This window comes from Dasypus novemcinctus, chromosome 3 (genome assembly GCF_030445035.2).
Source record: "Dasypus novemcinctus isolate mDasNov1 chromosome 3, mDasNov1.1.hap2, whole genome shotgun sequence".
Taxonomy (NCBI): domain Eukaryota; kingdom Metazoa; phylum Chordata; class Mammalia; order Cingulata; family Dasypodidae; genus Dasypus; species Dasypus novemcinctus.
Window position 1 is genome coordinate 171,736,608 of NC_080675.1, and position 23,527 is coordinate 171,760,134.

Consider the following 23,527-nt stretch of genomic DNA (forward strand, 5'->3'; position numbering starts at 1 on the left):
CAGAAGTTTACTTGATTAAGTAGTCATGTAAACCTCTTGTGCCAGTAGGGCATTCAGTCCCCGCCCCTTTGTGGGTGGGGACTCACAGATAAAAGGCATGACAAAGGACAGAGTTGAGGGTTTTTGATGTTGGAGTTTTGATGTTGGAGTTTGATGCTGGAGCCCCAGGAAGTAAGCACACAGAGGAAAGAGAAGCAAGCCCCAGGAAAAGTAGAACACAGGAAGCCTGAATCCTTGCAGACGTCAGCACCCATCTTGCTCCAAATAGACTTTGGTGAGGGAAGTCACTTATGCTTTATGGCCTGGTGTCTGTAAGCTCCTACCCCAAATAAATACGCTTTATAAAAACCAACCAATTCCTGGTATTTTGCATCAGCACTCCTTTGGCTGACTAATACACTTACTGTTAGTGTCATTATCATTGCTGCTTCTGCCAATAAGAGCAGTTTCCACTTATTGAACACTTACCATGTGCTCAGCCATAAAGGTAGTCCTTTAGATAGTTTCTCATTTAATCCTCACAAAGACTCCCATTTTACAGATGAGGAAACTGAGGCTTAGAGAGCTTAGGTACTTATCCAAGGTCTCTCCAGTAGTAAGTCAGATTTGAACCCAGGTTAGTTAGACTAAGAAGTCCAAACACTTAACCCATAAACTAGTCACTTGGTAGACTGCATTTAGTAGGTAGCTGGTATCCTATGGGGGGAGAAGAGTGTGGGTGGGGAGAGAAGTAGTGAATGTCTTGATCATTCCAGAGAATTGCAGGGGAAGGGTTTTGAGGGTATCTTTAGATGTGACAGGTCCTACGGTTTGAGGATGTCCTCTCATTTCCAATGACTTGCCTATGGCAGTATCACGAATCCATAGACTTCAGATGAAACCTACCACAGATTTCTTCCCCAGGAAAGATTACTGATGCCTTCAGTTCTCTGGCCAAGAGGAGCAATTTTCGTGCCATCAGCAAAAAACTGAATTTGGTATGTGGAACAGGGATGGATAGGGGAGGCAGTGGTTAAAGTTTTTTGTTTTTAAATTTATTTCCCCCCACCCCACCTGCCCCCCCAGTTGTCTGTACTCTGTCCATTTGCTGTGTGTTCTGTGTCTGCTTCTATTATCAGCGGCACAGGGAATCTGTGTCTCTTTTTGTTGCGTCATCTTGTTGCGTCAGCTCTCCGTGTGTGTGGCGTCAATCCTGGCCAGCCTGAACTTTCTTTCGCGTTAGGCGGCTCTCCTTACGGGGCGCACTCCTTGCGTGTGGGGCTCCCCTATGCGGGGAGACACCCCTGCGTGGCAGAGCACTCCTTGCACGCATCAGCACTGTGCATGGGCCAGCTCCACACGGGTCAAGGAGGCCCTGGGTTTGAACCCTGGACCTCCCATGTGGTAGGCTGACGCTCTATCCATTTAGCCAGGTCCACTTCCCTCATTCATTTTATAAACACATCATGAGGGAAGCGGACTTGGCCAGTGGTTAGGGCATCCGCCTACCATATGGGAGTTTGCAGTTCAAACCCAGGGCCTCTTTGACCCGTGTGGAGCTGGCCCATGCACAGTGCTGATGCGTGCAAGGAGTGCCCTGCCACGCAGGGGTGTCCCCCGCGTAGGGGAGCCCCATGCGCAAGGAGTGTGCCCCATAAGGAGAGCCGCCCAGCATGAAAGAAAGTTCAGCCTGCCCAGGAATGGTGCCGCACACACGGAGAGCTGACGCAACAAGATGACGCAGCAAAAAGAAGCAGATTCCCGGTGCCGCTGATAAGGATAGAAACGGTCACAGAAGAACACACACTGAATGGACACAGAGAGCAGACAACTGCGGGGGTGGGAGGGGGGAGGGGAGAAATAAAAAAGAAATCTTAAAAAAAATTTATTAAAAAAAAAACCAAACACATCATGAGCACCTACCAATGCCAGAAAATATGCTAAGTGCTGCCTCAGTGATAGAACTGTTCATATCACTGAAGGATTGGGAGCCCCTTCATAGGAGGCTCAGGGGCTCAATCAAGAGAACCACCAGTACTGAAGAGGAGGTTAATCTTTGGTTATGGATTTTTTTTCAGTGCTATTGCTGGTTCTTTCTTTAATTGAAATAAGAATTTTTCTTGTGGATAAACCACCTGTATCTGTGTTGTCCCTTGCCTAATGTAGCACTGTTCACATTCTAGATCCCACGTGTGGATGGCGAGTATGACCTCAAAGTGCCACGGGACATGGCTTATGTCTTCAGTGGTGCTTATGTTCCTCTCGGGTGCCGAATCATTGAGCAGGTGAGAACAAGTGACCTTGCTCCCATCCATGTTTCACTTTCCATTCTCTTGATCCCTGCGTGGCTGGCCTACCCCAACCTTTTACTACCCTCATAACCAGCAAGAAAAGTGATGGTCTGGTTCCTGCGACCTTTCTTTCCTAAGCCTCATGCTGCCTGTGGACTTGACACTGGTGCTTGCATCTTCCCAGGTGCTGGAGCGACGGAGCTGGCAAGGCCTTGATGAAGTGGTTCGGCTGCTCAACTGCAGTGAGTGTGCATTCACAGGTACGTGGCACTGACAGGTGAGCGCAGGGTGACAAGGAGAGATGGGCTCGATGCATGTCAGTGAAGAGTTGAGCCCAGTCTGATGCCTCACAGACACGACCAAGGAAGTCCCGTCTTCCAGTGAGTCCCTGCGCCTCATCTTGGTGGTGTTCTTGGGTGGTTGCACATTCTCTGAGATCTCCGCCCTCCGGTTCCTGGGCAGAGAGAAAGGTAAGCGAGGACAGAAAGGTGAGCACTAACCTGCCTGGCACTGGGGAGAAGGCTTTCCTCCTGGCCTCTGGGTGCCACTTGTCATAGCCTTGTGTTGGACGGCTGGAGTGGGGATCCCAAAGGCATGACACTGATGGCTGTGTCTGTACCCTGGTCGTCTGGTCCATCAGAGGACTGTGGAACAGGAGGGGCTTGATTTGATTACTGTTGGGGACTTATGATATGCTCTGTCCCTTGTCCTGTTGCGCTTGCGCTTGACCTCATAGGGTACAGGTTCATTTTTCTGACGACGGCAGTCACCAATAGTGCTCGCCTTATGGAGGCCATGAGTGAGGTGAAAGCCTGAAGTTTTTCTGACCAGCGTTGAAGTCTTCCCTCAAACTGGGACACAGAAGTTCAGTATCAACTACCCTGCTATGAGCCGGGGAGCCTGGAACTTATACGGGGTTTGGAGTGTATCTGAGAAGAGTGTTCACCTCCTGCGTCCAGGATATTTCCAGTTTTGTTTTTATGAAGTACAACCCATGCTGATAAGACAAGAGGGAGGAAAAGAGGTAGCTTTGCTAAATTCTGTCTGATATCATTGTAAATAAAGCTTGTACTTTCAAATGTAATGTTTGTAACTCTGGGCATGCACTTTTCCTTTTATCAGGGAAGGCACAGTAGGGATTTACATAGGACTCACATGCTCCATGGCATGCACACTGTAGCGGCTCTGGACCTGGTCTGGCTCTTCTTGTGTAAGTCCCTAAACTGCGCCATACCAGAAGTTCCTTACCATCAAGGGAAAGGGGTAGATTCAATGATCAGCAAGCATTCTTCCAATTCTAAAATTCTATGATTGATGACACTTTAGAGAAAGTGAGTTTGTTATTGTTATTGGAACTTAAGGAGGAACTTTAATTTTAAGCTTTGTGTTTCTTATTGCAGAATGACAGGTTGTGTCCCTGTGAGAACAATTGCCTGCACCTGCAAACAGGCACTTCTGTAAAGACTGCCCATGCCTTTCTGACTGCTGATTCCAGGGTCTTTCTTTTTCTCTACCTTTTTAAAACTTATGAAATATAACCACATATATTCATGGTCTCCTTTTAATCCTAGACTAGTGTGATCTCACTAATGACTGTCTTTTTATTTATGTATTTATTTATTTATTTCGCCCACTCCCTTACTGTTTTTCACTTGCTGAGTCTGTTCATCTTGTTTCTTTAGGAGGCTCTGGGAGCCAAACCCTGAGACCTCTAATGTGGGAGGGAGGTGTCTAATCACTTGAGCCATCTCTGCTTCCTGCTTTGTTGTGTCTCTCATTGTTTTTCCTCTCCACATCCCTTGTTGCATCAGCTTGTTGTGCCTGCCCGTTGCACCAGCTTGCTGTCTTCTTTAGGAGGCATCAGGATCCAATAGCGACCTCCCATGTGGTAGGCCGGAGCCTGGTCACCTGAGCCATGTCTGCTTCCCTGTTTTTTCCTTCTTTACATTCTTTTTTCTTCAGCTTCCACAACACTCTTTTTCTTCCTCTGACATCTCCGTCGTTCTACATTTGTCTCCTTTGAGTACTTCCAATATCTGCTCCTCTTTTCTCTGGGAATAAGCTTAATAAAAAGCACTTATGACCAGTCAGTTTTGTCTAAGTGCAAAACTATATGTATGCATGTATACTGGATAAAAATGTCCTTCACAAAATACTGTCAGATTAACTCGAATGTTTTTAACTGCCTCCTCCAATTAGTAATTGAGACATGCAAACAACCATTACAGTTTTTCCTTCTAGGTTATTTTTTTGTGATAAAATGAACATAACATAAAAATTAACATTTTAACCATTTTTAAGGGTGCAGTTCCGTTGATTAAATACATTCAAAGTGTTGTACGGCCATCACCACTATTTCCAGAACTTTTCCATCACCCCAAGGAGAAATACTGTACATTAGGTAATAACTCCCCAATTCCTCTAGAACTGCCTCCTCCCACCCCCAGCCCCACCCCCAGGTAACCTCTAGTCTACTTTCTGTCCCAACAAATTTGCCTATTCTAGATTTTTTAAGGTTTATTTATTTATTTATCTTCCCATCCCCCCCCCGCCCCAGTTGTCTGTTCTCTGTGTCTATTTGCTGCATGTTCTTCTTTGTCCTCTTCTGTTGTTGTCAGCGGCACGGGAATCTGTGTTTCTTTTTGTTGCATCACCTTGCTGTATTAGCTCTCCTTGTGTGCGGTGCCATTCCTGGGGAGGCTGAACTTTCTTTCGCGCTGGGCAGCTCTCCTTAAGGGGCGCACTCCTTGCGCGTGGGGCTCCCCTACGTGGGGGACACCCCAGCGTGGCACAGCACTCCTTGTGCACTTCAGCTCTGCACATGGGCCAGCTCCACACGGGTCAAGGAGGCCCGGGGTTTAAACTGGACCTACCATGTGGTAGATGGATGCCCTAACTACTGGGCCAATTCCGCTTCCCTATTCTAGATTATTTCATGTAAGTGGAATCATACAAGTATTTGTCCTTTTGTGTCTGGCTTATTCCATTTAGCAGGTTTTCGAGGTTTATCCATGTTATAGCAGAGCCTCATTTCTTTTTGTGGCTGAATAATTTATCTTTGAATGGATATACCACATTTTGTTTACTCATTCATCTGTTGATGAACACTTGAGTTATTGTCACCTTTTGGCTATCGGGCATAATGCTGCTATGGACATTTGTGTACAAGTATCCATTTTACTCCCTGTTTCCAATTCTTTGGGTTATATTCCTAGGGGTGGAATTAATTAATAAGTCATATGATAATTCTGTTTAACTTTTTTAGGAACCACCAAACTATTTTCCATAATCCTGCATCATTTTACGTTCCTACCAGCAATGCCTGAGGGTTCCAGTTTCTCCACGTGCTTACCAATACTTATTTTTGTTTTTTCGTTTTTTTTAATAACCATCTTAGTGAGTGTGAAGTAGTATCTCATTTTCATTTGTATTTCCGTGATGATTGATCATGTTGAGCATCTTTTCATAGGCTTTTTGGTCATTTATATGTCTTCTCTGAACCATTACAATTTTTTTTTTTTTTTGCTTAAACAATGGAAATTTATTGGCTCAGTTTTGAGTCTATGAGAACTCTAAAACTGAGGCATCAAATGACACTTTCTTCTCAAAGACTGTAATATTCTGGTGCTGACTGGCCAGCAATCCTTAGCATTCCTTGGCTTCTGGTCACATGAGATGTCCTCTCTTTTTTCCACTGGGATCCATTGACTTCCAGCTTCTGGCTCCTTCCCTTGGCTCTCTCTCTCTCTGTCTGGCTTCTAGTTTCTTTTCTTCATGAGGACTCCGGTAATCAGAATTAAGACACAACTTCATTCAGTTTAGGCACACCTTAACTTAAAATAGCATCTTCCAAGGAAAGAGGTTCAGTAATGAGGCTTAGTCTTCAAGATTTGTCTTTGTCTCATCAGTGCTTTCCAAAGCCCTTTTAACTGCTGCCATTAAAAGCACCAGTCACCACAGAGTTACCCGAATCCGGGCTCCATGTCAGTAGGAACCTGCCTGGCCTTTGCTGCCTCACCACCTTGATCCTGAACCATTACAATTTGATCTTGCTTGGTTACTGGGATTTTTTTTTTCCATCAGTTAGACTATTTTGCAATGCCTTATGTAACAAAATAGCAGTTCAGATATATTGAAAACAAAATCAAAATGAAAGTCTTTTCTGTTAAAATCTTAGAAAAAAAGAAAATTACTATGGGGCTGACCATTAAAGATTGATAACATTTGAATTACTTCACAAACTTAATCATTTGAAAATGTCAAGGCCTAACCAAGCAAGCAAGCAAACCAAAAAACTCTGTCACAGAAATAATTTTTCAGGTGTATTAAACATTTATGATGTTACCTTTCAAATGTAGTTTAATGACACTTTTAATTATTTTATATAGTATATAAGATGAAAAGGAAAAGTAGATCTTTCTTTTATGTGTGATGCAAACACAATTTTTCATCTTCAGTAGTTCCAATGAAAGGCTGACATGAAAGTAAAGTCTTTCATTTGTAAGCAGAAATAGGTCTATAAAAGAAATATCAGTTTCTGCCCACAATGCAACAGTCTTTCTACTTCTAATTAACCGTAAATAAAACCCATACCCCCAAAATTCTTACCCTTTATTAAAAGTTGTGTGGTATGATCGAGAAGAAATGAAGTTCTTTCAGTCATTTTGTAAAATAATAATCAGTTCACAAAACACTTGCCTCTTGGTAAAACCAGCAACCCTAAGATAAAAACCTTTATTTCAAGTCTCTATGCAGGTTAGTTTGCTATGAGGTATGAAAGAGGAAGGAAAAAAAAATGATTTTTAAAAGTGCAAAGAGGGACCAATATTGGTTGTGTAATAGAAGGGCACATCCAGGCACCTGAAACTTCAGCCCACTTGCTCTTCCAAAGGACAGTCAGTCAGAGCTTTAGTGTGGCCACGGCAGTATGACACTCCTGATCCCTGCAACCCCATGTGTCGGTTTCCTAGAAATCAGGAGATTTGTGCAGATAAAGGGAGCCAGCAAGAGAATGAAAACACTTCTAGTTATTTTTTCTAAAATATGAGTGTCTATGTCACTCTCAAGGATAAAAAGGTTTTGATGCCTCCCTATTGAGCATGTGCCGTATCATGGCCCACAAAGCTTTTACCTGGCCCTAACCTATTCCCCAGCCTGATGCCTCCCTTCCTTTAGGCACTTGTCACATCTTTTCCACCTTATCCCTTTCTTTATTCTGTTTCCCCTCTGGCCTGCCTTTCCTCTCTTTTTCTCCTTGCTGAACTCATACTCCTTTCAAGGCTCAAATCAACTGTCACCCCTAGAAGTTATCTTTTTCCTCCTCCAGATAAGAATTACGTTTTATCTTCTGGACTCTTATTTATTATTATTTCTCTCCCCTCCCCCCCCTCCCCGTTGTCTGCTCTCTGTGTCCATTCACTGTGTGTTCTTCTGTGTCCGCTTGTATTCTTGTCAGAAGCACTGGGAAACTGTCGCTTTTTTTGTTGTTGCATCATCTTGCTGCATCAGCTCTCCATGTGTGCAGCAGCCACTCCTGGGCAGGCTGCAATTTTGTCCTGCAGGGTGCACTCCTTACATGTGGGGCTCCTCTACACAGGGGACACCCCTGCATGGCATGGCACTCCTTGTATGCAGCAGTACTGCGCATGGGCCAGCTCACCACATGGGGTCAGGAGGCCCTAGGTTTCAACCCTGGACCTCCCATGTGTTAGGTGGATGTTCTGTCCATTGAACCAAATCTGCTTCCCTCTTCTGAACTCTTATACCACTTATTATATCCCCTTTATTGTATCATATATCACATGATTTGTCTTTTACCACCACTAGTAGGTGAGCTGCTTCAGAGCAGGGATAAAAACCCACCAGCACAATTCCTGGCATATTATACGCACTCAGAAAACATGTTAAGTGACTAGATGGAGTTAAACTGAGTAAGGACAAGTGGCTTGTGTTAAAACTTAGCTCCCACTGCAGGAAAGTTGGGTGACTGGGAAGTTTTATTACAGTATTTTGGAAAATTTCTGCCTGAAGGGTATCGGGAATGAAACAAAGAGAGAAGGGATCAGGACGTCTATGAGTAGAGACTCATCAGACAACTTTATTAACTACAGGTGGCATTATATATACTTAAGCTACCATGAGAACAAGCAATAACATGTAGCTACACATTAATACTACTCATAAACAAAAGGGGCTTACAGATCGTATCTCTGAGTACAAAGTCTTGGTGTTCTTTTAAGCTATAAAGCGTGTTTGCTCATTTTTCTTTTTGCCTGTGACAGCTTCATCCTGTTTACCCAAAATGCTTAACTGCCGCATTCCTTAGGTTATAAGCGTAGTTGTGGAAACAGCGCGTCTCTACTTGTGAGACCATTATGTTCTTTGTTTCCAACATTTCCCCCCTTTTGTTTTAGTCGAGGTGACTGTGCCTGTCTTAGGTTGCTCTTCTCTAAGAGTCTTACCTGTCATTGACTACCAGCCAAGCTCTTCGACTTGGGGAAATTACTAAAGTGCTTTTGTCAGCACCAGATTATTTGCATGTCCCATAGATGCTACGCTTTGCCATTTTTTTCTAAAACACTGCCCAACACAGGCGAAAATTATGAGCAAAACTATGAATATTATCAACCCTATTCCTAACGCTGACAAGAAATGTTATGATTTCCACATAATTAACTGCGTTAAATTTTGTAATATGTGAAATCATATATGAAAAAATATCTGGGAAGCGGACTTGGCCCAGTGGTTAGGGCATCTGTCTACCACATGGGAGGTCTGTGGTTCAAACCCCGGAACTCCCTGACCCGTGTGGAGCTAGCCTGTGCGCAGTGCTGATGCGCGCAAAGAGTGCCCTGCCACGCAGGGGTGTCCCCCGCGTAGGGGAGCCCCGCGCGCAAGGAGTGCACCCGTAAGGAGAGCCGCCCAGCGCGAAAGAAAGTGCAGCCTGCCCAGGAATGGCGCCGCCCACAGTTCCTGTGCCGCTGAAGACAACAGAAGCGGACAAAGAAACAAGACGCAGCAAATAGACACAGAGAACAGACAACTGTGGGAGGGGGGGGAATTAAATAAATAAATAAATCTTTAAAAAAAAAACTTTATCATTTGCCACATGTATTTGATTGTGAGGCATCTCCAATATTTTCTTTTGTAATTCAATTATTTCTAGAGAAATGTTATTCCTATGGCCTATTAAATGATTTTTAATCTTCTCCCACTTTATAGCTGAAGAATTGTATGCAAGCAGAGTTATACAGAAATTACTCTCATTCCAATCACACCTTAATCCTCTTAACAGATTTAAATTATACATTGATCTCCAATATGCAGCACAGCTGATTCCAAGTCATTTACTCGATTATTTAAAAGTTCGTGTCATCCACGGGTATTCAAGTTCTGCTTCTTCTTGCCATCGTTATTGTTTCTCCATCCTGTAATGCACTTTCTGATAGACAAGTATACAAGGTACCATTTTCGTAAAATAATGAATCATTCTTAAAAGTTATTTACCACTTATGAAAACAAATGGATCTCTAACACAGGCTTTAAAATGATACATTTGATTAATGGTCAAATACTATCCTGTATTATTTTTAATTCCCCACTATATATATGTAGGGGCAATTCCAAGAAATATTTTCCACACATTCTTCTGTATATTATGACTAAAAGTGTCATTAGTTCAAGGAACCGGTATCCATTTTCCTTTGTATTTTCACATAATAGATTTATTAGTAACTATAGTTCGTTCATTTGTAGACCATGAAAAAGGATGTTGCATATTACTGATTACCTGACTTTTATTATTAAGTTCATACTAAGCAAATCTGTTGTTGCTATTACTGGGAGTCCCCATAGGAGCACTGTCCCAAACTATTCCATAGGAATTATTAAAAATGACAGATCCTCTCTCTCTATGCCATTCCTGCCATCTATCTTTCTCTCCAGGTTCGCGGGGGGGGGGGGGGGGGGGCAACTATAATTTTGTGACATGTTTGGAGAAGAATTATATGAAGGAAATATTGTAAACAATTTGGTACCATTAGCTTTCATAATTACCATAGTGTGATTTTGTTTTTACATACAGGGAGGTCTTATTCTTATATACAGTGGTCTGTGATCAAAAGGAAGGGTAAGATTATATATTTTCTTCCTTTCATCAGGTTTTAAAGGTAGTCTATCATCTATAGGTCTAGGAAACATATACGTTTTATTCAAAAATATAGGAAATGATGGATCCCTCCATGTTAGAGCACGTATTAGAGGTGGATTAGGAATGTATGCCCAATAAGTATGGTTTTCACCTGTGTGGTCCAAGGTTACCGTGAGAGGAAGAACCATCATCAAAGCCCTATTCCTTTTCTTCTGTCCATGGTTTAATCCGTCGAGCTGGCAGCCAAGTTCCCCGTTTTGTGTAATGACAAGAGCATATCCTCGCCCCCATATTTTAATTTTCCCTTTTTTCCAAATGTTAGTCAGTATGTCTTTCCAGTATATTGGCTGATATTCAGCTGGATCACACAATGCCTTTTCTTTATTCAAAGCATAGTGCCATTCAGCAGGTGTTATCAAATCATATACATTGAGAAAGTTTAAAGTTAATAGAGCTTTTGCCAATTGGTCCTTTGGTACTATAATACCAGCATCTTCCCCATTTTGTTTTAGTAACATTTGCTTAAGGGTATGATGCCACTGTTTAACTATAGCTTGACCTGTAGGATTATAAGGAATTCCTGTGACATGAACAATGGAATATTTAGAGCAAAATATTGCAAATTGTATGCCTGAATAAGCCAGACCATTATCAGTTTTGATTTGTACAGGGCAATCCCATGACTGTAAAGGAAGACCACAAATGTGAACGAACATGACACAATTTTTCCCCACTGTGCGCTGTAGCTCAGAGCAAATGAGAATAAGTGTCAATACAAACATGAACAAATAATATTGAGAAGCTCTTTAAAAGTTTGCAGGACCATAAGAACAGCTGATAATTCTGTACGTTGTGCAGAAGTATACGGGGTTTGCCAAACCTTTTTTGTAAGGGGAGTGACAAGCCGCTTTACCTTTGCTACTCCCATCTGTGAAAATGTTAAGTGCATTCTCAATTGGAAATGATTTAACTATTTTTGGTAAAATCCAAGTTGTTCTCTGTAAGAATGTTAACAACTTAGAGGTGGGGTAATGGTTATCAGTAATTCCCTGAAAATCGCTAATAGCAATTTGCCATTGTGTATTTGTAGCATAAAGATGTTTAGTTTCATCATTAGACAGGCTGCATTTATTTGATCAGGATCAGTCCCATTAAGTTGCATGAACCGTAGCTGGCCTTTAGGAAGGACAGAAATAAATTTCTGTAAAGATGTTTGCATTTTTAAAATTATTATTAGGAATAAATATCCATTCCAAAATGCCATCTTGCCAAAATAAGGCAGTTGGAGATTGTGGATAGAAAAGATAACCAAATATATAGTTTTCTCAGTCTATTTGCGTTAATTGTCCCTGCAAAATCTGTTCTTCAGTACGATTTAATTCTTCCTCCCACCCTGAGGATAGTTTCTGTGGAAGGTAAGTCAACAGCAGAACTCCCCTGAGTAGCTGCTCTTAATTCGGAAACTGGGATGTATGCTGCTGACCATTGCTGACTGGGTATTTGTCTTATAAGCTTATATTTTTTGTCTGAGGGAGTTGAGGTAGGCCGGTAGAGCGGTTTCCCAAAGGTGAAATAGGAGAGCCATTTTTATGGAATTTTGATTTACATGCATTAGCCCAATGAAAACCTTTCTGACAAACAGGGCATACTTTGGAAGGAGTCTTTCTCCCACCATTCTTTTGTGGCTGGGCGAAATACGCCCTGCAATCCTTTTGAAAATGACTTGTCTTGCCACACTTAAAGCAATTCCTTTTCTTTGCCTGGGGCTTATGAGTGCTTTTCATGGCCGCAGCCAATACTGCCATCTGATGTGTGGTGGAACCTATATACTGACAAGCCTTGATATAGTCCTGTACGGAACCTCCTGCTGCCTTCATAGGTCGAATAGCTTTTTTGCATTCACTATTTGCTTGATCAAAGGCAAGAGGTAACAAAATCAGATTCCGTGCTTCTGGAATTTCAGTAGTTTTCTGGATGATATTAGTTAGTCTGGCAATAAATTCAACATATGGTTCATTCACCCCCTGTATAACCTTCGCAAATGATTGAGTGGGCTTTCCCGGAGCTGTTATTCTCCTCCATGCTGCCAGACATACATTCACACTTGTAAAACTGCAGCATCATCATATTGCATCTGTCTAGCCACTCCAGTCCAAGCCCCTTTTCCTAGCAATTGTTCAGCAGAAATAAGCACAGGTGGATTTTGATTAACATTAAGCCAAGTGATCATATTGGCTTCATCTGTCCACCATGTTTTAAATTGTAAAAATTCTGCCGGATTTATCACAGTGCAAGCCAACATTTCCCAATCCCAAGGAATTAATCTATCTACCTGAGCGATGCCTTGAACTAAACCAAACACATATGGAGAATTAACCCCATATTGAGTACAAGCCTGTTTTAAATATTTCAGTTGTTTAAAAGGTATTGTTTCATGATGAAACTCAACACCTCCTTGAGGATTATTTTTATCTGGTGGTACAGGATGTAATGTTACGGGAAAAGCAGATAATAACTGCATGGCTTCGGGGTCCCCCTGTCGGATCCCTGCAATAAACAGCGCATCAAAGGTGTTTGAGGAGCTGGGTTGGGAACAACAATCTTATTAACATAAGGCAAAGCATTGGAAGCGTCTGAAAACACTCCTAATTTAGGCTCAGGAATAGTAGGTGCAGTGGGTTGTACTGGATACGTATATGACATCTCATTAGGACAAATCATTGATTTTTTTTTCAAGAAAGGGATTGGTGTCCGGATGAGGTAAAAAACCAGAAGGTTCGTCATCATCCTCAGGCTCCTGCTTCTGTTCAGATTCACTTTCTTTCTGCTCTGATTTATTTATTCGTTTAGAGAATATAGTAATTGCATCTTCCTCATCTTCTGTAAAGGGTCTAGAGCTGCTGCTATCTGATGACACAAAGCCCATACTGATAATGGAATAGATTCTCCCTTTTGATATGCTCTATGTAAAGCTTTCATTACACATTTCCACTGTTTCAAATTTAAAACGTTATGATCTCGTGGCTGGAACCAGTAACAGTGTTTCTGAACCAGCTCGGAAGGCTCTGGCAATTCTGAAGTTTTTACAGGCACCACAGTAGTTGTTAGTAAGGTTTTTAGGACCTGAGAATATTCTTCCAAACATCCCGGTTGATTACCCATTACCCTGATGATCCACAGAAATGTTACTTACCAAAAGACTCCAGTCAAACTTCTTTGGACGATATTTACGACTCTTGCCGGGGTCCTTTCCACTGGTTCCTCAATACTGTATGGAAGACACTTCTTCGAGCCCCACGTTGGGTGCCAGATATTGGAAAATTCCTGCCCGAAGGGTATCAGGAATGAAACAGAAGGGGTCAGGGCATCTGTGAGTAGAGACTCATCAGACAACTTTATTAGCTACAGGTGGCATTATATATACTTAAGCTACTGTGAGATCATATCTCTGAGTACAAAGTCTTGGTGTTCTTTTAAGCTATAAAGCGTGTTTGCTCATTTTTCTTTTTGCCTGTGACAGCTTCATCCTGTTTACCCAAAATGCTTAACTGCCGCATTCCTTAGGTTAAAAGCGTAGTTATGGGAACAGCACATCTCTACTTGTAAGACCATTATGTTCTTTGTTTCCAACACAGTAAAAGCTGTAAAAGAGCCAAATACAAAGGGAAAATTTTAGCTTGTATATTTGTTACTAAAATGAGAAAAAAGCTAAACATTGATTTCCAAAAAAGTTTTTAAAAAAGGGTCATATACACACGTTACACAGTTTTACATGTTGAGTATAAGCTCTGAATGGTTATTTTCCAATCGTTCTATGACTTTTTTAAAACAAATCAATTTTATTGATACATAACAATTCATCCAAAGTGCACAACCAGTGGTTTTTGGCACAATCACATAGTTATGCATTCATCACCTCAATCATCATTATAGCATTTTCATTATTTAAATACAATGAAATTTTTAAAAAATGAAGAAAATCCATTACCTCTCAATCTGTCTATGCTTCCCCTGCTCTGCACAGCTCCCTTTTCTGGCTATTCTTTTTTTCAGTTAGGCCAGTAATTTATTAAGGTAGTGGAGGGATGAAAAATGGGAGAAAATAACATCATGGGTCCCAGGAAGAGAGGAAGGGGCTGAAAATTGATAAAGCAGGCTGATTTGCAGTACAGATTATAAATGCCCAGGTTTTACTTGGGTATTGATCCAGGCAGGGACAAAGAAGTCCTTTCAGGCTATTCTTGCACAATTTTTTTTCTCTATATAAATTTATTTATATTGACATATAAATGGAATCATACAATATCTGTAACTTAATATTGTTATTTTTCAGTTGTAATCACAAGTGTGACTCAAACAAAGAAATGCCACTCTTTGCTTGTGAATCAGAGGTTTGAAAGTATCTTGCCGAGGGTAAAATGAGGAAAGTTACTCTTCCTGCGAGTCTTGGTGGAGAAAGTAAATTTATAGGAGCGTTAGAATCATTTCTACTCCATGATTCACTTCTAGGCGTCAACTGTAAGAAAATGCCACACAAAGATTTATGTATGAAGATATTTAGCCTAGCATTATAAACATTACTTTAAAAAAATTACAATCTAAACATCCATCATTAGCAGAATAGTTGAATTATGGGGTATCTACACAGCAGGATATTACACAACCATTAAGTCATGGGGGGGGGAATTGCTACATATAAGCACTCACGAAGGGAGGACAGGCTCAGCGGGAAAAGGAGATGCAAAACTAGTTTGTCACCTGCGAGTTTTAAAAACATTTTGTTATAGACCAGCGATATTGACCAGACTCAGACTCTGAATAAAGTTCCAATTGAGAACTTTATTAGCCACGCAGCGACTGCCTCTCCTACGCAGAGGGGAGAGCAGCCCCGAGTCGCGGGGGGAGTTTGCTTATATAGGTTTCTAGGTTCAGTGTGGGGGTCAATAGTTCAGCAAGCAAGCACGTACAGAAGCAGGCACGTACAGAAGCAGGTGTTTGCAGTTAATCAAGTGCTGGGAATTCTATCAGGGGAGATAAGTGGTTGGGGAGTTTTTTGTTATTTATAAGGGCCTGAGTCAAGTTGGTCTAGGGGCTGACGACACTTTCCACAGGAGGCGGCCTTGAGATAAGGTTTTACAGTCGAGCAAGCTCGTTACAGAAGTGAGATATAGGTGGTTAGGGGGCTGTGGAATTTTCCTCTCGGGTGGGGGTGGTCACAGGCTTCTACTTCTCCACAATTTTTATAACAACTATATAAGCCCACGTAATTTGAAAGAAGACCAAGTCCAGGGGAGCTCTTTCCTTCACATACCAACCGCGTGTGTAAGGGGATTTGAATCTCTGGACTGACAATGTGATAGCCAGATCCTGAGCCTCAACAGACTCCAGCACCTACAATCTGATTTATTGGACTTACCACACTCAGCTAAGATGGAGGTGAAGGACAACCACCACACCATGGAGCCTAGAGTGATTACAACTGAAAATGGGAGGATTGCATCCAGCATCCAGGTGGAATCTGAGCCTCCTCTTGACATAAAGGTGCAATGGACACAACCAATCCAGTGTCCACATAGAAGAGGTGGCATTGGATTGGGAAAAGTGGACATAATGGACAAAGGGTATGGGGAAAGGCAGGAAGAGATGAGAGGTGGAGGCGTCTTCGGGACATGGAGCTGCCCTGGATGGTGCTTCAGAGGTAATCACCGGACATTGTAAATCCTCACAGGGCCTACATGATGGAATAGAGGAGAGTATGGGCCATGATGTGAACCAATGTATATGAGGTGCAGAGGTGCCCAAAGATGTACTTACCAAATCCAATGGATGTGTCATGATGATGGGAACGAGTGTTGTTGGGGGGGGGGGGAGAGGGGGGGTGGGAGGGTGGGGTTGAATGGGACCTCACATATATATTTTTAATGTAATATTATTACAAAGTCAATAAAAAATAAAAAAATTAAAAAAAAAAAAAAAAAAATAGTGATTTGGACAAGCCACCATAAAACGGGGCTAACTCTTAACAGGAATATTGTGATTAAATGGGATGATTTATTTAGAAAAAGTACCAGGCCCGTGAGCAGGTCTCAGTGTTCACTCTCTTCCCATTTAATACTTCGGTTCCTACATCTGAGGAGATTCCCAGGCTCGCTGAAGTTAAAGAATTCCGCCGCTAAGGCTTCTTTTTACTGGCCACTTCCCGCGGCCGCGAGCTGGGAGGGCGTTAGCGCGACCCGTCGCAAAGGCCGGGAGGACCGGCAGCCGTGGCGCTCCAGATTCCTTTCCGGCGGCCTCCAGGCAGCGGCACGCACTTACTACGAAAACTGCGCGCAACCGGCGAGGGCTTCGAGCTCGCCTTGGGATCCGGCGGGACGAGCCCCAGCAGGCGGTAGTAACGGGCGCTACCGGACGCATGCGCAGACGGCTACTCCCAGCCACTGCCCGCGCCCCAGCGCTCGCCCCGCCCCAGCGCTCGCCCGGCCCCGCGCGCTCGCCCCAGCCCCAGCCTGGCGCGCCGGGATCAGACTGCGCACGCGCGGCCCGCCGCCGGCGGGGCGAGGCGAAGGCGGGGCCCGGCGACGAGCGACGGGCCCCGGCACCAATTGCCTGGCTGCTCCGCCTCGGGGCTAGTTTTGAAATTCCGCGGGGCTCAACGGCTCGCGGAGCGGCGGCGGCCGGGAGTGAGATCGTAGGTGTTTGCTGCTGGTCGCTGCGTTCTGGCCCTTGTGGAGTGGGTCGGGGGCCTCGACACCCGGCCGCTTGGAGCGTCAGCCATGAGGAGAAGGTTTGTGTTGCGGGGTCGTGGGAGGCGGCGACGCTGGTCTGCGTGCGGGTCCCGTGCGGGTCCGAGAATCCTCCCTTGGCCCGGGGCACGACTGGGCAGAACCCGAGGCGGCGATGCGGGCGAGCCGGGCGCGGACCTCCCTGCAGGCCCGACGCCGCGTAGGGCCCGAGAGCAGGGGACCCGGAGACGAGGTGGGCTCGGTCTGTCAGGCCGGAGGGCCCCCCGCCCGTGCCCGGCGCTGGACCCCCAGCCCGCAGTCCCCGCCGGCCGTGCCCCAGGTGCTGCTCCTTGGCACTTGCGGTCGTGGCTTCACGTTTGCATTTAGTAGAGCCGTGAGGGTTTTTGTACGTTTGTTTGGAGCTGTTCTGTGTATCTGGGCTGGAGGATTAACATTTTACTTGAACTGGAAAAATGGCTCGGCTTCCGTGCAAAGTTTAAAAAATACTCCAATTATGGAATTCTTTTCCGGCAGTTTAACAGCTCGCGGGGGTAGTGCTGGGAAAGGAGTGTCCGACCTGAAATCCGGCCCGCAGGCGGGGCACTGCTGCTTTCCAGCCTTGTGATTTTAGGCAAGATGTTGAAAGTCAGTTTGCTCACCTCTAAAATAGTATCAGCGCAAAGGACTTTTGTCTTCAGGGCTGTAGATAGAAATGTTAATCTTCTGGAAGTAGCAGGTGAATTATTGTGAAGATTCAATATTAAATGATTTGTAGTTAATAGTCAAATTGGTTGCTTAGAGGCTTCCTAGGTTTTCGTTCCATGATTACTAATTCCCACAGGTCTTTTTCAAATGCTTGCCCTGGGAGCAATGAGAACGGAGTGCAAATTAAATTACTGTGGATTAAGCTAGTAATGCATTCCTAGGACTAGTGAAAACTTCAGTGACTTTGATTGTAAACTCTATTACAAGTCCAATGAGTTTATGGATTGTTAGGCACCTTCTGCTTTCAAGAGCGTGAATGAAGGGGGAGAAAAGCTTTTTAAGAGTTCACTTTAGTTTCAGGTTGACAGAATTATGTCTTTCAAACAGCAACTGGAATTAATGTACCAACATCAGATTTGGGGGTAAGCTGGATTTCAGGTATTCATATTTAGAAAGGACCACGAGAAATAGGCCTCAAAAATATGTTTCTCAGATGGTCACAAAATCTATTATGGCATTGATACATGCAACAGATTGTACAGGAGTTGATTAACAAAGGTTCTTCTCTGGAGGACTGTTTAGGGAACAATAGAATAGGGGATCAGATGAAGCCAGCCTGGAGGTATGAAATAATTTAGAGGACATTTGTGATCTTCTCCAGTCCAGTGACTTACATTCAAGAGACTGAAAGAATTGTGTCGTCCCCCTCTTTTTTTACCTTTGTGTCTTTGGGTGTTATTCTTGTAGGCACCTTCGGTTTTTCAGTGATGATTTGCTCCTTTTACAGAACAACCTGAAAACATTAGCAAGACAGTATATAATTTTACCATGTTTATTGTTCACAGTGATTGCTCTAAGATGTCATAAGATCATACAAATTGGGAAACAGACTTGGCCCAGTGGTTAGGGCGTCCGTCTACCACATGGGAGGTCCGCGGTTCAAACCCTGGGTCTCCTTGACCCGTGTGGAGCTGGCCATGCGCAGTGCTGATGTGCGCAAGGAGTGCCGTGCCACGCAGGGGTGTCGCCCGCGTAGGGGAGCCCCACACGCAAGGAGTGCGCCCCGTAAGGAAAGCCGCCCAGCGCGAAAGAAAGTGCAGCCTGCCCAGGAATGGCGCCGCCCACACTTCCCGTGCTGTTGGTGACAACAGAGGCGGACAAAGAAACAGGACAAAGAAACAAGACGCAGCAGATAGACACAGAGAACAGACAACCAGGGAAGGGGGGGGAATTAAATAAATAAATAAATCTTAAAAAAAAAAGTACAATTCAGTTGTTTAAAAAAAAATCATACAAATTATTTGAAATGCCAGGTTATTCATTCAGAATTCTTGAATGTTTACTATATGTAACGTACCATTCTAAGTGCTGAGGATACAGGACTGAACAATTGACTTCCCTGCCCTCATGGAGTTTACATTTTAAAAGCAAAAGAAAGGTAATAAGTAAATCTTCTATTAAGTGGTGATAAGTGCTATGGAGAGAAATCCAGTAGAGAAGGAGAATAACTGTGCCCATTGTGCCATACATTTTATTTAAAAAATGATCACTTTACTTTTTGGAAGTGTTACAGAGCTACCTATTTGTGAGGATCTGAGAGCACATAAACTCTGAAGACCGCCAGAACTTAGAAGCATAGTGAGCCTTTGGCAGGAATTCAGAACCATTCATTTTGCATTTATTGAACAACTGCTGTGGCCTAGGATCTGGTAAAATGAAGACAGATAAGATGTGGTGATCCCTGCCATTGAGCTTATGGCCTACCTGGGGATGGGTGTGGGGGTTGATGAGTACAGGGTCTTCACAGGAAGTGGTGGCTGAGGGTAGTCCAGGTGGAAGGAACTGAATGTGCAGAAACATGGAATCATCAGAAAATGAGAGCCACACATGGTTTGATGAGGGGCACGAAGTTCAGTTTGACTTGAGTTTTAGGGAGTGAAGTGTGGGAAGGGTTAAGAGACAAACCTAAAATTTGGAGTTTTCTCAGAAAGTTAAATAAATAAAGATTTACCATATGACCCAGGAAGCCCCTGCTAGGTATTTATATACCCAAAATGTTCATAAACAGGGACTCAGACAGATATTTGTGCACCAGTGTTCATCACAGCCTCACAATACCCAAAAAGTGGGAACAACCTAAGTGTCTATCAACAGATAAATGGAAAAGCAAAATGCATATACATACAATGGAATATTATTCAGCCATAAAAAAGAATGAAGTACTGATATCTGCCAAATATAGATGAACCTTGAAGACATCATACACAAAAGGACAAATATTATATGATTTCATATATATGAAATACCTGGAATAAGCAAATTCATAGAGACAGAAAGTAGATTATAGGGCTCCAGGGGCTGGGAGTGGGTGGGTGGGAAGAAATGGGAAGTTATTACTTAATTGGTACAGATATGTTTCTATTTGGGGTGATGAAAAAGTTTTGATAATGGATGGTGGTGATGGTAACACAATATTGTGAATGTAATTATGCTATTGAATTGTGCACAAGAAAGTAGTTAAAATAGAAAATTTAGTGTTGTATCTATGTTACCACAATAAAAATTTGAAAAAAAAGAAAAAAGGGAGAAAGACAAACCTGGAAAGAAATCTTATAAGACCTTTGCTTGGAAGATGGTTGAACTGTGTTGTTTCCTGAGGCAGGGGGTTACTTAGGCAGTGATCTGGTTAGAGTTGTTTTCAGGAGAACCTAATTGTCCTGTGAAGACTGGGTGGGAGGGAGCCGGCCAGTTCCACGCTGAGGAAGGCTCTAGGGCGTGCCCTGCCTAATCCTTTTTATTTTTTTCTCCCCTTCCCCACGCTTTTTTTTTCTTTTACCTCTTTTTAAGATTTGAGGTATACTTTACATACAGTAAAATGGGCTCATTTTATATGTATAGTTTGAATTTTTGGTACTTGTATATATTTATATAATTTCCAACATGATCACTATATAGAACCATTTTATTACCCTCAAAAGTTTCCTTGTACTCTATCTCCTCCCCTAATCCTAGGTAACCTAATTTTGCTTTCTTTCTCTTTTTTGTACCTTTGCCTTGTCTAGAATTTCATAAAATGAGATCATGTAGTATGCAGTCTTTTGTGTTTGACCTCTTTTCACTTAGCATCATGTTTTCACTTTTCACTTCAGTATGTTTTTCAGATTTACACATGTTGTGTATAGTTCATTCATTCATTTTCAGTGCTGTTTTTTTCTATTTTAAGAATAATATTACTTATCCATTCTGATGATGGGCATCTAGGTTTCTACTTTTAAGCAATTCTGAATAGTGCTGCTTTGACCAATCTTGTACATGTCTTTGGTGAACACTTATCTATATGCATTTTTGCTTAGAAGTAGAACTCCTGGGTTCAGCCTTGGTAGATACAACCTTGTACCAGTTTTACTCCCATTAGCAGTGTAGGAAAGTTCCAGTTTTCTGTATCCTCACCAACAGTTTAAGTTGCTTGTATTTTAATTTTAGCTACTTTTTTTGGGTTAACAGATGTAATTTAAGAATAAAAAGTGATAACTTCTCACTTGCAAACTCTTGTGTTAGATGGGAATTTTGTCTTTTTTTTTTTTATGAAAGCATTTATAATTCTTTATTGTAATGCCATAGTTAGAGTCACTGTTGAAAGTCCAGATTCTGAATATTATTTAGAAGTTGAAATTCCATAATGTAATTAATGTGATACTGCATTTTGCTTTGGTAGTGTTGGGGCACTTGGGGGGAGAAGGGAAGGTGAATTAAGCCTGTGAATGCTTGTTTTCAATTTTCTTTTTAACTTGACTAGTTTATTTAGTTTCTATAAAAACTACCTTTTGTGGCTGGATGCAGTGGCCAATGTAACTGGCCTGTTTTTGTTTTTCAGTGAGATTCTGGCCGAGGAGTCCATTGTATGTCTCCAGAAAGCCCTGAATCACCTTCGGGAAATATGGGAATTAATTGGGATTCCAGAGGATCAGCGGTTACAAAGAACAGAGGTTGTAAAGAAGCATATCAAAGTGAGTTGAATAGTACAAGTCTCTGCACTGGGACCAGGGGTAAGGATGTTGAAGTCTCATCTGAGAGAGCACAAAGAACTCAAATTTTGATCACCAGGATAAGCTGTTCCCTTTGTTTTGTTTTGCTTGCTTTTTTTCTTAAGAAGCTTTAGATTACATAAATGTTACATGAAAACTATAGGGATCTATGTATCTTTAAAAAATATAAAATAAAAATGGTAAAAAGAAAAAAAAAACTATAGGGGAGGGGAACAGATGTGGCTCAAGGGATTGAGCGCCTGCTTCCCACATGGAAGGTCCTGGGTTTGTTTTCTGGTGCCTCCTAAAAAAAAAAACCAGTAAGCAAACAAATGAAAAAACCAACTCAGGGGAGCGGATGTAGCTCAGTGGTTGAGTGCTTCATGTATACGAGATCCCAGGTTCAATCCCCGGCCCTGGTACCTCAAAAAAAAAGGGGGGGGGTAGGGGATTTCCATATACCCCACTCCTTCCCCCTCCCACTTTCCCCCCCATTAACAATATCTTTTGTTGTTATTGTTTGTTGAGGAGGAATGGAAGATTGAACCCTAGACCTCGTACATGGGAAGGAGGTGCTCAACCACTGAGCTACGCCCACTCCCCAACATCTTTTATTAGCGTGGTACATTTGTTAACAGTTGATGAACACATATTGAAGAATTACTCCGAAGCATGGTTTTTAGTTTACATTATGGTTTACACTTTGTACTGCACAATTTTATAGGTTTTGACAAAATGTATAATGGCCTGTATCTGTCATTGGGGTATCATGCAGAACAATTCCCATGTCCTCATTCTCTCTCCCTCCTCTCAGAACCTCTGGTGACCACTATCTTTATATCAAGTTTTAAGTTCTTCCATTACTATAATAATAATAAGTCTACTTTAGCTCATAGTTGCATTATGGTTGTTTTTTCTCAGTCTTGAGGATTTGGGGATGTTGATGCCCACTCTGCTTCTGATTGAGACGGGGCTTAGATCCCATGGGGCAGGTGGATGGAGCTGTCTTGCTTGCAGATGTAAATACTCTCTGTTTTTTTTGGGGGGATGGGCATTGTCTATCATCGTCCTTTTGTTGTCTGGTGTGAATCCTATGAACCAGACAGTAGATGTTGACTGCAACTCTGCTGAGATTCAGGTCTCAACTGGCATATGAAAAGCTGAAAGATTTGTCTCTGGGATATGTATATCCCAGGGGTGTGCATGCGTGTATGTATTTTTTTTTTCCCTCTTGTTTGTTGTCTGCTTGTTTTTTCTTTAGGATACACTGGAAACTGGATGCTCACTGCTTGAGCCACATCTCCCTGCTCTGTTGTTTTTTTGTTTTTTGGGGGTTTTTTTTGGTGTGTGCTAGTTGTCTGCTCATTTTTTTGCTTGTTGGTTGTTGTTGTGTTTTTGCTCATTGTCTGCTTGGTGTTTTTTGCTCATTGTTTGTCTTCTTCAGGTGGCACCAGAAACTGAACCTGGGACTTCCCATGTAGGAGGCAGGAGCCAACTGCTTGAACCTTATCCACTCCCCAGGGTCATATGTTTAGTGGGCATAGTGCTAATTATAGGTTCAAATAAAAGGGGCAGAAGAACCGTGTGTAGGACAATTATAAATTAGTCTAACTGATACATTGGGGAGATAGGTTATCATATATTCCAAGGTAAGGC

General features: G+C 42.6%; 2 protein-coding genes and 1 long non-coding RNA gene across 8 annotated transcripts in view; 2 read left to right on the forward strand and 1 right to left on the reverse strand.

The window, feature by feature from the left end:
* VPS33B (VPS33B late endosome and lysosome associated) overlaps nucleotides 1–3,354 on the forward strand; it is a 21,979-nt gene extending 18,625 nt beyond the window's left edge. For both annotated transcript variants that reach the window (XM_058294704.1, XM_058294705.2), the window contains 5 exons: nucleotides 904–977; nucleotides 2,163–2,264; nucleotides 2,455–2,530; nucleotides 2,624–2,740; nucleotides 3,007–3,354. In XM_058294704.1, the coding sequence (XP_058150687.1) occupies nucleotides 904–977; nucleotides 2,163–2,264; nucleotides 2,455–2,530; nucleotides 2,624–2,740; nucleotides 3,007–3,086 (449 nt within the window). In that variant the 3' untranslated portion in view covers nucleotides 3,087–3,354. The remainder of the gene's footprint in view (nucleotides 1–903; nucleotides 978–2,162; nucleotides 2,265–2,454; nucleotides 2,531–2,623; nucleotides 2,741–3,006) is intronic.
* LOC131278058 (uncharacterized) overlaps nucleotides 1–16,715 on the reverse strand; it is a 19,036-nt gene extending 2,321 nt beyond the window's left edge. Inside the window, exons 1-2 of the long non-coding RNA XR_009185222.2 lie at nucleotides 16,488–16,715; nucleotides 13,613–13,743 (exon numbers count right to left, since the gene is read on the reverse strand). This is a non-coding gene — a long non-coding RNA (uncharacterized lncRNA). The remainder of the gene's footprint in view (nucleotides 1–13,612; nucleotides 13,744–16,487) is intronic.
* A 226-nt stretch (nucleotides 16,716–16,941) lies between these two features.
* Nucleotides 16,942–23,527, forward strand: part of PRC1 (protein regulator of cytokinesis 1) — a 45,915-nt gene continuing 39,329 nt past the window's right edge. For 3 of the 5 annotated variants that reach the window (XM_004479629.5, XM_004479627.5, XM_058294707.2), the window contains exons 1-2: nucleotides 17,090–17,203; nucleotides 21,721–21,853. In XM_004479629.5, the coding sequence (XP_004479686.2) occupies nucleotides 17,193–17,203; nucleotides 21,721–21,853 (144 nt within the window). In that variant the 5' untranslated portion in view covers nucleotides 17,090–17,192. Of the gene's footprint in view, nucleotides 17,204–21,720; nucleotides 21,854–23,527 lie in introns of all 5 variants that reach the window. The other 2 variants (XM_004479630.5, XM_023584957.3) reach the window with 2 other exon arrangements.